General features: G+C 43.3%; 1 protein-coding gene across 1 annotated transcript in view; it reads left to right on the plus strand.

Annotated features, from left to right (window-relative positions):
* The window catches only part of RTN4IP1 (reticulon 4 interacting protein 1), a 43275-nt gene that overhangs the window by 24072 nt on the left and 3945 nt on the right, over positions 1–15258 (plus strand). The window contains exons 6-8 of the mRNA XM_010989626.3: positions 3741–3877; positions 6963–7146; positions 10761–10853. Of these exons, the coding sequence (XP_010987928.1) occupies positions 3741–3877; positions 6963–7146; positions 10761–10853 (414 nt within the window). The remainder of the gene's footprint in view (positions 1–3740; positions 3878–6962; positions 7147–10760; positions 10854–15258) is intronic.

The raw sequence follows: 15258 nt of genomic DNA on the forward strand, positions 1-15258 counted from the left end.
AGATCATCATCAGACTTCCTGACAGCAGTGCTTTAATGCTGGCAGTAGGGAAGGGATGGAGTAACATTTAAGACCCTTGAGAAAGAGTACGCTAAGGATTTGTACATATAGCAAAACTGGCCTCCGTGTAGAAAGGACTCATACCAACTGTTAATAACATGCAAGGACTTGGGGATTATGTTCTTCTGATTCCTTTATGAGAAATCTACTAGAGAATGAGCTGAAAACTGAAATGGCTGGAGACATGAAACTAAGGACTGATGGTAAATGTTAAATGTAAAGTTTGTAAAGTTACCTGTAGAATCAAAACTAAATAAGGGCTTAGAGAGAGTATAGTGTGTAACAGTCATATGCTCTGACAAGGTAAGCACCACAGCTGTTTTTAAAAAGAGGGGGAAAATGGGAGGAACATACATTAAAATCATTTGAATGCTTTCATTAATCATATTGGTAGTGATATCAGTACTATTATTCAGAGACTGTTATGTGTGTAATATACAGTAGAACAAATGGATATTTATGGTATATTTTAATTCTGTTATCCCCTGTTGTCTTTGACAACCAGGATTTTAGGTATGGAAGAACGGAGATACAGATGTAACAGAAAAGAGGTTAAGTAAAACTTAGTAGTGTGGAATTTGAATTGAAAGTATCAGTGTGAACTCAAGAGGTATTTTGTATACATGTGTATGTAAAACTATCTCTTGAAATATCGTTCACACACACACCAAAAAAAAAAATTGCAGGAGAAAGCAGATTCTAGATCTGCGGCACAAAATGTCTAAGAATGAACCTGGAATATATGAAGTAGCAAGGAGACTATTAGAGACTAGTGAGTCAGAAAGATTCAGGAGCCAACTTGAAGAAACTCCCAAAGAGCATCAAGGAAGACAACTTGAGCTTCAGTAATAATAATGATAATTACAATGGGTTGTAATTTATATTTAAACCATGAGTTCATGATGATATATATTTTTTTAAATGGTCACTTTTGGAAGATGATAGGAAACAAGTTTATTATTTTATAAACTGTAAAGGGGGAAACAGTTATTTGCCTCTTTTATATGAACTGTACACACACCTGAGTAAACAAAATAGCATATGAGCGGAGGTGTTTCTTTATAAAAGTATTCCAAATGAAAAAAGGAGAGAGAGTATCACCATTTTGCAACCACCAAAAGACAGCTGCTGAGATTATAAAAAGAGGCAACATCCAGACATGCTGTGCCTCCTATAATTTTGTCAGATGCTGAAGGGATTGAAACAGCAAATACAGAGGACAGAGCAGCATGTGGAACTGTCCCGAGTGTGCAACCAGAAATTCCAGAGTTTCCACTGGGAAACTATGTAGGCCAAAGTAAAAGGACAGAGAGGAGCCTATAGGATTATTTTAAAAAGACTTGAAAGACATCATATTTTAAAAAGGCACAAACCTAAACCATGGTATCTAGGGAATGTGTATTTGGGTGATAAAACCATTTTTTTTTAAATGCAAGGAGGTGATTACTATAAATGTCAGGATAATGATGACTTCAAGGGAGGGAGGGGCTTGTGTTGGGCGGGGGCACGTGGAAGAGCTTTTGGAATGACTGCCAGCTTGCCATCTCTGTCCGAGTAGTGTCTGCCATATAAGCATTTTCTATGTTTGTGTTTTTACATAAAATATTTTTTAAAGCTAAAGTTGTTTTAAAACCTTTTAATAGTGCACAAAGATGCTAGATAGTTCTAAGTAGGAAAGGAAAAACTAGAAATTCGGAAAAAATTAATTGAATTATTTCAAGATGTGACAGATTCTTCCTGAGGATTTAATACTATTTAAAGAAAACACATATTAACTGTAGGTGCTTCAAACATAGTTTTCTTTTTTATTGACAGTTTCTTTTTTTATATAGATTCTGGATGTTCATCGTGGATTATATTCATATTCTTCACATATTTGAATTTAGCTTGGGACTTGCTGTTGAAAGCAACATGTCATTATATTCAAGTGTCTCTGTAGCCTATAAACATAAAATATGGTATGTGAGGTCAGTCCTAAATGTTTTAATTCCCCTCACATATCCAGGGCATAAAAACCCTTGGTCAACATTACTTTTTAAAAGTGAGAAATTAGATACGATTATGAGTGGTTTTAAAATCCTCTTTCTTTCCTTTTCTTCCTTTCCTTCCCTTCCTTTTCCCCTTCCCTTCCCTTTCCCCTTCCCTTCCCTTCCCCTCCCTCTTCTTTCCCTTCCCTCTTCTTTCCCTTCCCTTCCCTTCCCTCTTCTTTCCTTTCCCTCTTCTTTCCCTTCCCTCTTCTTTCCCTCCTTCTCCCTTTCTTTCTTTCTCCCTTTCTTTCTTTCCTTCTTTCTTTCCCTCCTTCTTCCTTTCCTTCTTTTTTCCTTTCCTTCTTTCCTCCTTTCCTCCTTTCTTCCTTTCTTCCTTTCCTCCTTTCTTCCTTTCTTTCTTCCTTCCTTCCCTTCCCTCTTCTTTCCCTTCCCTCTTCTTTCCCTTCCCTCTTCTTTCCCTCCTTCTCCCTTTCTTTCTTTCCTTCTTTCCTTCTCTTTCCCTCCTTCTCCCTTTCCTTCTTTCTTCCTTTCCTCCTTTCTTCCTTCCTTCCTTCCTCCCTTCCCTTCCCTTCCCCTCCCCTCCCCTCCCCTTCCCTTCCCTTTTTTTTCTTTCTTTCCAGACCTTTAGCATCTATGTGTATCACACAATGGAGAATCAGTAGTGAACAAAATAAACATAGATCTCTTATATTCTAGTAAACCTTTGCAATTTATATTAAGGAAGCTCAGGAAATTGATACTCAGGATAGGACTGAGAAAACAGCTGATTTATTATGACCTATAACTGTCCATTTGAAAATTGCTTGGTAAACTACAAGTAACTTCTCAATTTTGGCTGATAATGGCTCCCTTTGAATTCTGTGAAATTGTCATTATAGAAAAGAATTATAGTAGCATAAAAGCTGAATAAATAATTATGTAAACAAACAAACAAAAAGAAAAGAATTATAGCAGTTTTGGAGCAGGATGCTTTCTGGAAACTTAATCCTGAATAACATTAGACTTTCATTCTTTTATTTAAGTCTAGTTATTTTTAGATATATTATTTATTTTAAATAAACGTCTGCATTTTAAATCCTAGAAACTATTTATTTAGGTATTTTTATTCCAAATAGAGGACCTGATCCATGTTTTGAAGATAAGATGGCCATGTTTTCTTGCCCTCTTTTTAAGAGCACCTTTCATTTATTACCAGCGCCTGATAGCTTTGATACAACTGTCTGACTTAGAACTGTACTGACACTTATTGGAGATGCAAACGAAAGGACGTTGCATTTTTACGTTCTGGACACATTTTAAACAGTCATTTTCTGAGGACATGATTTTTTTTCCCCTCCATTTACCTTCGTCATCATTGAAAACACTAAGCTTAAGGCCATCGGCTCCTGTGTTTTCTGATGCTGGTGAGGCACTGAGTCCATCTCTAACTGGGCTGGTTATAACTTTGGGACAGCAAGGCGACTAGGTGTCTCATTCAGGAAAAATGAGATCTAGTTCTTGGATTTTTTTTAATGAACAAAAGTTTAATCATTTTTACTAGTCTCTGACAGATGGCTTCCTGTAGTTCTAGCTAAGACAAAGCATTAGGCTGATATATGTGTATGTGTTGCCAACTATTTTTTTTAAATATGCAGTTTTGCTATTTTCCCCCTTCCCCATGCTTTTTTTTTTTTTCTCTTCTGTTTTTGGCAGGTAATGAAAGCATGGGATGCTCACGTGACAGCAGTTTGCTCTCAGGATGCCAGTGAACTTGTAAGGAAGCTTGGGGCAGATGATGTAATTGATTACAAATCCGGGAATATGGAAGAGCAGTTGAAATCTTTAAAACCGTATGTATTCACACAATGTTTGTCCTGGGAAAGTGGGAACAAAGACAGTTGATAACGGGAGCCTGAGGTGGTTGGTGGCCTAACGGTCATGTTGAAATCTTAGAGAAAAATCTGTGAAAGCACTTTCTGTCACTGGAGGTCACTTAGGTGGCTTTTTGTTTTAACTCCAGAAGTTAATGCAGCACAGACATACAATGTGATACACGCCAAGTAAGATACTTTGCTTATGTGGTCTTTGCTAATTTGTAAGTTAACTTACTTTTATTGCTGGTTTGTAAGAGGTTTGAAGGCAAAACTGGAAGTGTATTCCCTTTGGTGGCATTTGTCACCCCAAGAACAGAGCAGTGCATGAAATGCATGATTAGCGTTTTGGCTTAATGGTGAGGGTTTCCGAGAACCAGAGGCGGTATAGATGTCAGCACCGGGAGCCCGTGGGTGCGCTCGGCGCACCAGAACACCAGGCTCTGGTTTGACGGAATGTAGCAAGTAGGAGTGGATTCAGGAATTCCTTCAGGCCATGGTGACCCTGCCTGTGGCTTAAGCAGAGGGTGCTTAGTAATCTGGTCTCCATCCAACCCAGACAAATCTGCAGCGGAGAGTGCAACTCAGGAGTGTTTGGAAAGCTATTTTACTGCTTCTATTTCAAAAGTATTTTTCCTTTTTTAAATTAGTTTTCAGAAGGTAATTATTCTTGCCCACTCTAAGTAGAAGTATGGGTTTCATGGGTTAAAAAAAGGAGTCCCTGCCTGAGTGCCCAGCCTCTCTCCTCCAGCAGTGTGTGTTCGGCTGTGCGGCAGGGCAGCTGGCCGAGTCCTCGCTCCTGCAGCTGTTCACGGAGCGTCGTCGGTCCCTGCCGGGCAGTGGTCTACACACAGGATAAGATGCAGTGATGAGCAGGTCCCCCTGCTGTGGCTTATATTCTCGCCGGGTTGACTGCAGTGTTTAGTGCTCTCAAGGACATTGATGCAGGGAAGGGGAGAAGTGATGGGGACGGCCATGTTAGATGGGTGGTTTAAGGATGCCCCTGAGGCGTTCGGGCAGAGACCGGGCTGCCCTTGTGTCAGGACCCAGGCTTCTCTGAGCCTTCAAGGGCTGGCTTCCAGATAGTGGTTTCAGTTGGTCACCTCTCTTCAGCTGCTTCTAGGACAGCAGCATGAGACTGAGGCCAAGGCCACCCCATCCCCCACCATCTGCCTGGACTGTTAGGCCTGTCTGGAATCTGTCGCCAAAGAAGAGAGACCCTGACAGGTGGAGTCCGCAGCGCACTCAGTCCAGCCCCCCGCGCTGCACTGCGCTCTGCTGCTCCTCTTCTCTGACGAAGGGTCTTGCTCCTTCTGCTTGCTCCTCCCCAGTCGGGACCTCACTAGCTCACAAATGCAGGCCGTTACTTTTTTCTCTCCCCTAACGGAGGCACTAGGGGTTGAACCCAGGACCTGAAGCACGCCAAGTATGTACTCCACCACTGAGCTGTACCCCCGACGCAGGCCATTACTTTTTTAATGACTGCTTTAGTTACAACTGATCTTTGTAACTTCTGCCTGGAGGTTGGTCTCTGAATCCACCTGGAATAAATTTGTTCTTTGCAAACAGCAGCTTTTTAGATTTGAATCTTAGAATTTTACAGCAGAAAAGGGCTTTGAAATCCTTCAGTCCAACTTTGTCATGCTATAGTTGAGGAAATAAGGGGTCAAGGATTTAGGAGTTTGTTCATGCTCGGGGTCATGCCCCTTAATCATTAGTAGGAGAGCTGGGTCTACAGCCTGGTCCCTGGACCTCCTTTTCAGGCAGTGCCGGCTCTATACTGTCAGGCCACCCTTATGTTTTGTTTAAATTATGTGTCATCATATTTGTTTATCCAAAACTTGAGAATGAAATGGAAACTTCAAAAGTAGAAACTTAAGTAGAGACTTAAACTCATAAAAATAATTTTCTGTTCTTTTATAATGAGAAGAGTCATCTGGTAAGGTCATTCTCCTGCACTTCACAGCCTTCCATTTTTATTTGCCCTTCTTTAGTTTAGTCCCATGAAAGACTCAGAGCCTCATAGTTGGCCAGACCTGGTTTTAGAAGCTTTGATGTTTGACTTCATCCAGGTCAAATAGAAGGGAAAAAGGATTTACCAAAAAGGAATTCCTCTGTTAATTTGCTTAATTTATAAGCATGCATTCTCTAAAAAGATGTTTGTTTTTAGTTTAAAACTTCATTGAGTTTTATCCCCTTTAAGTAGAGTGTAGTGATTATAGCAATTTTCAAGTAGACTTAAGGAGTCGAATATCTGCCGATTCCTGTGGATTCCGTTATGAGAGGATTTTTCTTGGCGTGTTAAAGCAGAACTGAAGACGGAGGGCAGGCTGTTGATTTCTCTTCATATATTGTGCTGATGTTGTGCATGAAACCAACACATAGAAAATTCCAGAAGGTGAAGAGGATGCTTCTACAGGCAGTTCTGATTGTGGAGAGAATAAAAGGAAATAATTCATGTGGGTCAAAAGCGAGTATACATTTCTCTCAAGTATTCACGTGCACTAAAGAATACTTTGACTTGTATTACATGGATAGCTTTGCAGTTTTTCTGTAAAGCCTGAGTTGGGGTTTCTCAACCTTAGCAACTTTGGTTTCTCAACTATTGGTATTTTGTGCTGGATAATTTCTTCTTGTAAGAGGCCGTTCTGTGCCTTGTAGGATGTTTATCATCATCCCTGGCCTCCAGATATTAGTAACCTCTTCCCACCACCTCGCCCAGTTGTGACAACTAAGAATGTCTCTAGACATTCCCTAATAAGTCTCCTAGGGGCCAAAAATCACCCTCAGTTGAGAACCACTTGTTTAAGTCATTCGTAAAGTATTAGAAAATAGTATGATTTTATGATGTTAAAAAAAGTCAGATTTGACTTAACCTTGGGGAAAACCCAGAGATCCAGTAAGTGGGTGTGCCCTTTTCTCCTTTGTCCGAGCAGCCACCCCTCTGCTGTTGGTGAGCTGTCACGGAAACAAACCCTGTAGCTAACTGGTGGTGGGAGGGAACAGGACCCAGAGCCCTGGGTAAAGGCTGACCAGGATGTTTAATTTGATTCTTCCTCTCCAGGTTTGACTTTATCCTTGACAATGTTGGTGGATCCACTGAAACATGGGCTCTAAATTTTCTCAAGAAGTGGTCAGGAGCCACATATGTGACTCTGGTGACTCCTTTCCTCCTGAACATGGACCGATTGGGCATCGCAGATGGCATGTTGCAAACAGGCGTCACCGTGGGTTCTAAGACGTTAAAGGTAGGCGGGCGAGTCTTGGTCGGCGAGAACAAGCAGGAGCCTCGTCCTTCTGGAAATTGGTTTCCTCTTAGCCAGTTTCTTTTCCTTTGGAGGCTGCACAGCACAGTGGCTGCAGGCCAGGTCTCTGGAGTCACACACCGACGGGGTACACATTCTGGCCTCCACTTGGTGGCTGGGTAACCCGTTGCCAGTTACTTAACATCACTAAGCCTAGTTGTCTTCATCTGCAAAATGAGGCTACTCGTGTGTGTCCCTTACTGTATGTTGTAAGGATTAAATGAGGTACTTCATGCAGAGAACTTGGCACAATACCTAGTGCCTAAGGAGCTCTCATTCAGTGTTAGTCTTTATTATTAGCTATTATTACCTCTCGAGTCATCTGATACACCTTCTGCTTTTCTCTTGTCTGTACCTGATGGCCGTCTTTGTGTTTCACCAGCCTTAATGCATAGTTTCTTGTCTGTGAAAGTGGAAGCTTTATTAAGACAGCGTAGAGCTGGCTGTTTCATGGTGGTAGCCTTGGGATAGGCCAGTGAGTCCCATACTGTGCCTTTCAGACCTTCAGCAGTCCAGGGGCAATTTTTTGCATTTCAGAAACCTGAGGGAAATTGTATTCCTACTTCAGCGAGGCTACAAAGACAAACAGAACCATCATGCTCTTTCTGGAGCTGTATCAGCTTGTCCTGACAGTGCATACCCCACGTGAGTCAGAAGCTCTGGCTGTTCATGGCATTCTAGGGGTTTCTGAGGCTTGATTAGTCAGCCTGATTTTGCCAACAGGGCCACTGCTACCAGGGCTGTAGGGGGCTGTGTCACCCCACTGAACACTCCAGTGTGTGGTGGGCCTTGCAGATGACTGTAGATCAGCCTTCGTGCAGGCCTGGGGGCAGAGCCTGAGAGTTTGCTCCTCCGCAACACAATAGCCTGTCCTTATCACGGTGGTGACAGAGGCTTATGTGATTTTGTGATAGGCACTGTGGTAATTATAGATCATTGTTTTAAAATCTGAATTAGTGTTGAAATGGAATAAGTGATAGAAAAAATAAAGATACATTCTTTTTTAAAAATTATAGAAAAAAACCTCAGGCTCAGGAAAAAGGCAGTAGGAGGTTCCTCGGTGGTAAAAAGGGTGTGAGTTGTCACGTCTGGCTCACCAGCCTGACCCGTATTTGCAAGATGATTGGCTTGATAATTATCTTTAGCATCTTCTTGATTCTAGAAATTAATTTAGAACCTTTCTGGGGGTGAAGTTTAGGATTTTGGTCTCTTGAACGCTGTGCACTAACTAGATCCGTCGAGCCGGTAAGGAAGAGCCGTGGTGGAGGAGACCGCTGCCCAGTTCCTCGGAGCTGCGTCTGGGTGGGAGAAGTGAACAATCCAGGCACTGTGCTGTGGGTGCTTTATTTTCACTTGATTCAGACGGCAGCCAGAAACTTGTCCATGGGGTGCTTTGTGGTGGAGAAAGGAATCTTAGCTGTCCTTTGTCTCTTCTTTCCCTTTTCACAAAACCCAGGCTTCCCAAGTGTTTTAAAATGTAAGTTTAAGTTTTCTGTAAGAGTTCACAGTTTGTACTCCAGCGAGGCCTCTTACAAGTTAACCTTCAGAGTTGTCCTCTGAGAGTGAAACGAGCACAGCTCTCTTCATGCTCCCTTTCCCCCTTCTTGAAAGATGATAGTGGTAATCTCATGTGGAAACCTTTTAAGTAGTTTCTGATGTCTTTCTGAGAATGGGCGCAGTTAAGGCCCCATTGTAGTGCCTGCCTGCTTTGGTTTACTCTCCCCTGTAATGGCCTGGAAAAAATACACAGCCCCCTTAGAACAGAATATAAAAATTCTGCTGTTGCAGACCACAAGTTTCACTTTACAGGGCAACCTGCTCTAAGCAACTAGAGGTATGGCAGTTGTGACTGTCACTGTTCGTTCTTTAAAAACCTAAACAATTACCAGAATGTTTCCATTGTAATCTCTAAGGCCAGACGTTGTGGAGAAGTACATGTACTGGTCTTCTGTGATCGTAATTAACTGGAGCTGCTCTAAGCTGGGGACAAGCTCAGTGCCCTGGTATCTAGCTGCCTAACCCTTCAAACTTCTTTTTATTTAAGTGTTGCCTACACTAATGCTTCCTGACCTCTTTCTTGCTCTGATAGACACAGACAATGACAGTATTTGGCTAGCGTGTTGAGATTGGAGACTTACTCAGGGCAGCCTCTGCCATGCTACCCTGAGGGCTGAGAGGGATCAGTATCTTGTCACATCTCTTCTAAGGTGAGCATGGCTCTGTTTGCGTCTGTGGTCCTGGGATGATTATCAGTGGTGACTCCTTAACTCTCACAATTGTTCCAGGTTAGACAATGAACCTTAGGGTCACTTGGCCAAACCAGGAAGCCATTCCCGGCACAGCCATTGTGAAGCTCTGCCTGGACCACAGTTTGGTTTCGTCTGTCTTTCCACAGTCTTAAACTTTGATTTGGAATTGCCCGTCTTTCCTCCATAAGCTTTATTTTCAGCACTAGATAAATATTTACTGAATACTTTCTACATGTCAGACACTTTACAGACATTCTTCATTTAATCCTTCCAACACTGCTGTCAGCTTGGTGGTGGTGTCTCCAGTCCATAGGCTGGGAAACCACCTGAAAGAGGTACCTTGACCTAAATAACACAGCTGTCCAGGCCTGAGGCCGAGCAGCAGGGGAGCTCTGTCGCGCCTGCCAGCTTCTGCTGTGATAGTAGCTTGTTGTCGTGCTGAGGGATTGAGAGGCAGCAGTGAGCTCGGTGGGGAAGTCTGGGCTCACCCAGCAGCTGTGGGCAGGTATGTGGGGAGGGAGGCAGCAGCTGGCCCCCGTACTACCTCTGGATGGCTCCCGTCTGATGAAGTTTAGTTGGGTGGGTCATTGAGGTATTTGATTATGGCCTATCCTACTTCCAACATAAAGAATAATAATTAAAGGTGGATATGGTAGTAGAGTGCTCATGAACCCTCTTGGTATAAGATTTTTGCTTATCTTCATCTTGGGCCATTTTGTCCCATAATAGATTAGGTGACTGAGGGAAGATTCAGCCACCACCAGTAAGAAACTTCATGCTTTGTTTTGTCTTTAAAGCTATCTTATTCCCCTCAGAGCCAGAAAAAAAAATTGTGATTAGATTTCTTAAGATCATATTTTGGTGCCTTATTGCCCTGAAAGTATTCTTGAATTAGGTAGAAAGCTCTTTTCTGGTGCCCCTGGGCTTTCTTCAAACCTTAGTAGGGAAAGTCTGTAGGTCTCAGCTTCTGATATCTCCTAGGGAAGAAACTGTGTAAGACTATTTAGACTGTCATTTTAAGAAGTGCTTTTCTGTGCTTATGTGCTTGTCAGTCACAGCTTGGGGAAGAAGCTTGAGTTCGCTTGGTTGTATCTTAGTTTGTTCACTTATTTATGGAACACTCACAGAGCACCCACTGTCTGTCAGTCATTCTGCTTGGGTGCTGGGTGTACAACTGATTGCATCAGCACCAAGTGGGAAATCAGTTTATCTGTCTTAGTCATCCAGGAAATACGTTTCCCTAAATTTGTATCTAGTCAGATTTCATTCTTTCCCATATTTGACATGTTTTGTTTTCTTCTTTTTCAGCACTTCTGGCAAGGAGTCCATTATCGCTGGGCCTTTTTCATGGCCAGTGGTCCATACCTAGATGACATCGCAGAACTGGTGGATGCAGGAAAGGTATGTGTATTGCCAGGGCATCTCTTGTCATCTCGGTGACCTGCCCATCAAGCCTGGTCAGCAGGGCCTCTCCGGACAGAGGCAGGCTCGGCCAGTGCACCGCAGCCTCACATGCCAAGTTTAAGTGCTGTGTTCTCTTGGCTCAGTCTCCATGGGAGTCATAGACACAGACTTGCGTTTGAAGAAAGCTTAACCATCAGTGCACCTCTTGGTTTATAGATGAAGAGGCAGGCCTGAGAGCCCATGTGATTTTTCCCAAAGACACTTGGTTAGATGGTAGCGGAGCTGGGGTCTGCAGCTGGGCTGCTGCTATTTCGGTCATGATCCTGAAAAGAAGGCAGTTGCTGCACAAAGGTGGGGGTACACTTGTGAGTTTACATAGAACTGCTTCTGGAGCTTCTTTAGTCTAAGGATGAGGCTGTGTGGAGGTAGGCAGATTTCCAGATGAGCAAGAACAAACACTGTGGAATTAAACCCCAGCAGAACTGGACTGGAAGTCATGGCCCCAGGTCTGGCTGTTCATTTGGTTTAATAACATGGAGCGCAAATGAATGGTACATCTAAGAGGATCAGTGGGAAGGACATGGTCAGGATTGATGGTGATTTAGGTGGAGACCACCAGTTGGTGTTTCTGACTATGTGAGTCCATCCTGCAGGGGATTTTGTGGGGGAGGGAGGCTGCTTGCAGCCTGCTTGTCCCTCTCTGGGTGTTGAAAGGCTTCTCGCAATGCTGGAGGTTGAAAGACAGTCCTCAGCAACCACCTGCTTATTTGGATTCTTGATGTGTTTTTAACAGCCCAGATGTCCATCTCTGGAAGAATAACCCAGAAGGCAAACTCATATTCTGCTGCTGATATGTATGATTTTATTGAGAAATTATATGGAATTATAGGATGGAGAACCTTATATACCCTAGAGGGTTGCATGAGGTCATAGATAAAATGATTGTCATTTTACAGATGAGGAAACTGGCTCGGAAGGAGAAGGGGACATGCCCAAGTTTGCAGAAGTGGGACCAGAACTCATACTTCCTGACCTCAGCCCTGTGCTTTTCCCTCTCCACCATTATGCTGTATTCTTGGTGCTTGAAGCTGATCTAGGACTTTAGCTTAGATTGTCTTGTCCTTGTCGTTTTACAGTGGGCAGGGAAAGGGGTTGGGATTAGGGCCAGCATCACACCGCATGGTCCTTGCTAAGCCTTGTGGAAAGAGCCCCTTGAGATGGGTTTGCTGGTGCTTGCAACTGCCCCTTGCTGGCCCATTCATCTTTACATTGTTTTGGAAAGGAATCTTTTTCAGAACTACTGGCTGCTTTTTGTGCATTTAGTTTTTTTTATTCTGTAACAGCCAGGGATCTACGATAGAATATGGCCCACTACTGTTCCCCAGATATGTTGGTTCCAAGTTTGGGTGCCTTTTCTCAGACTTCTAAGGCTTGATGTGTCCTGGGTAGACAGGGGCTCAGCCTTGTTGTGCCTGGAAGTGAGTGCCTCTCGGTGGGGTCCTCCCCACACTCCACAGGGGTGCCTACTTTATTTCTGGGAGGAAGGAAATGAACTGTCAACAGGTAATTTGGCCCCTTGTCCTCCATAGTGCTGAATGTGGTTGGAGCCCCATCATTAGAGAAGTCCCTGTCCTGCAGAAGTCACCACGTGATTGTGCTTGTCCTGACATCTGCTCCAGACTGTCCACATGCTTATCATTGCTCTTTTGTATTCAAAATATTGTGACTCTCTCTCTACCTGGAAATTACTATTTATGCAACAGAAAAGAGAGGCGACTTGTGTATATGTACCTGTTGAATTTGGTAGATAACTGGTAGAATGGCTAAAAGAGGACATGATAGAAATAAAGATGCCCTTGAAGTGCCCTTGAACGAGGGTGAGCGAGGAGATGTTCCTTTGGCTTTTGACTCTCTTCTCACCAGGGTTACTTAGGCTCGGGAGTCATTTCTGACAGAGAAGGGCTCTGGGACTGTGGGAGCTGATACGTGACGCTGGATGCCATGAAGCGGTCAGCTGTCTTGTGGTGCATCCTGCTTCTTTGTGCATGTGAGAGGTTGTCGCCTATCTACACTGGAAAATGGGAAAGGCTGACAGATCTGCTTACAGACTGTGTAGTTAGTAAAGATTGTTAAGTTGGATGAGGACATTGCAATTCCTCCAAGCTTCTGCTGAGTAATTAATGAATCTAATTCACGGGTAGATAGAGGAGCTGTAGTTGTTTTTTTGGTAGTGTGAAGCCATGAACCAAAAGAGCCTACTCTTTTAAAATACTTGAAATTAGGTTTTTGAGTAAATAATACATTTTTAAAGTTCAGAATCCGAAAGGTAGGGAAAGTTATTTGACAGAATCTTCCTTTGACTTCTGTCCCTCAGTCACTGGGATTCCCCTTGTCAGACAACCAGCATCACCAGCTCCTTGGCTGTCCCGGACATGTTTTCTGATTCAGTAGGGTGAAACAAAAGGATGATTCATAATTAGCACATTGAGTTTAATGGGTTTCTACTGAAATTGTGCCTTATTCCTGAAGTTTATTGGCATTTTCTTCTAAGCACAATACACATTTCCTGTTTTTATACTATTTAGCAAACTTTTTTTGGTGGGGAGTGGGAGGCACACAGCAAACACTGTATTCAGGCCGAACATCTGCCGCTGGTGAGCATGCTCAAAGATGAGAAACAGGAAACGTAGCACATGGCTAGTTTACTGTCCTCACCCCTCCCCCCCTTTTTGAGGAGACAGAGGCCCTACAGATTGAATGTCACGTTCAGGGTCACAGATAGGGCCCAGGTTTCTTGCCTTCTAGGACAGTTCCTTCCACCATCCTTTGCTGCCCTATTTAGGATTGAGGCAGAAATAGGTACAAAATAAATCCTTCATACACCACCTTTCTTATTTTCTGCTTGCTTAGTCATCCAAACATGAAATAGGTGGAGTTTGAATTCCATCTACAAAATCCTCTTGTATTTCTCAGCGTCTTTCAGGACCAAGAGGAGGTGGTAGGCCAGACTCTTTAGACCATAGTCAGCTACTGATAAGAACGACTGTGTTTGAGGGAAGGTGTCCATACACACTTGCTTATACAAGCATGTGTTAGTTTCCTACTGCTGCTGTAACAGATTGCCATGTATTTAAATGACACAGAGGTATTATTTTGTAGTTCTGGAGGTCTGAGTCCAGGTATTATTTTTTAGTTCTAGGTCAGCAGGTGGCGCTCCTTTGGTGGCAGGCTGTAGGGGAAAATCGGTTTCTGCACCTTCTCCATCTCCTAGAGGCCCCGTTTTCCTGACTCGTGGCCTCGTATCACTTTGGCCCCTGCTCCATCATCACATCTCCCTCTCTCACTAGCCCTCCTGCCTCCCTCTGATCATGACCCTGGGATTACACAGGGCCCACCTGGCTAATCCCCCCATCTCAAGATCCTGAACCAGATCACATCTGCCTTGTCAGTTGTCACATTCGCAGGTTTGGGGGATATGTGGACATTTTTGGGGACCATTATTCTGCCTACTACAATGTATAAAACATCTCAAAAGATAGAAAAGAAACTTGAAATATTGGTTGCCCCTGAGGAGGGGAACTGGATGGCTGGTGATCACATATGAGAGGGAGATTTTTGTCCCCTTTCAGCGTATGTGAGTATTGAGCATGTGAGTATTGAGTATGTGTATGCCCACATGTGTTCTTCATGTAATTATTAAGGCCATTTGAGTCCATAGGTCCTAGGTGAACAGCCAGGCTTCTTGGTTGAACGATGATGTGGATATCTCAGCTTATTTATTTTAACCAGCATCAGAATAGTTCCTGTGTAACTTGTTTGAGTTTAACTCAGAACAGTTAGTGAGGGCTAGTGGGCACAGTGCTTCATCCAGTGGGCTGTGGAGAGATGCACTGGCCACTCGGCCACACTGAGTTACTCTCCTAAGCTGTGCTGTCCATCAGAACTTCCTGAAGTGATGGAAATGGTCTCCATGTCTAATGTGGTAGCCACTAAGCCGCACATGGCTATTAAACACTTGAAATGTGACTATTGCAACTGAGGGGCCAATTTTTTTTTAAGGAGCTAAATTTTTTATTTTATTTACTTAATTAGTTTAAATGTAAATAGCCACAAGTGGCTCTAGGCTACCATTTTGGACAGAGCAGCTTTAGAGAAGAAGGTAAGAAGTTCTGAGGCAGATGATTTCCCAGATCCCTCTTGGGATGGTTGGGCCCTAGTTTTGCAATGAATTATATTTCCAAACTTTAAGCTCCTTATTTGCAACTGGATTGTTTTCTTCCCTAGGAAGAATGTCATGGTTAGGGACTAAACCTAAATCCCTCAGACACTAGGAGGGCGTTATCTTGCCAGATGTGGCAGGTACCTCATAGCCTTCGTGCTGATGAAGTTTTTCATATGCCGC

This window comes from Camelus dromedarius, chromosome 6, assembly GCF_036321535.1.
Source record: "Camelus dromedarius isolate mCamDro1 chromosome 6, mCamDro1.pat, whole genome shotgun sequence".
Lineage (NCBI taxonomy): Eukaryota > Metazoa > Chordata > Mammalia > Artiodactyla > Camelidae > Camelus > Camelus dromedarius.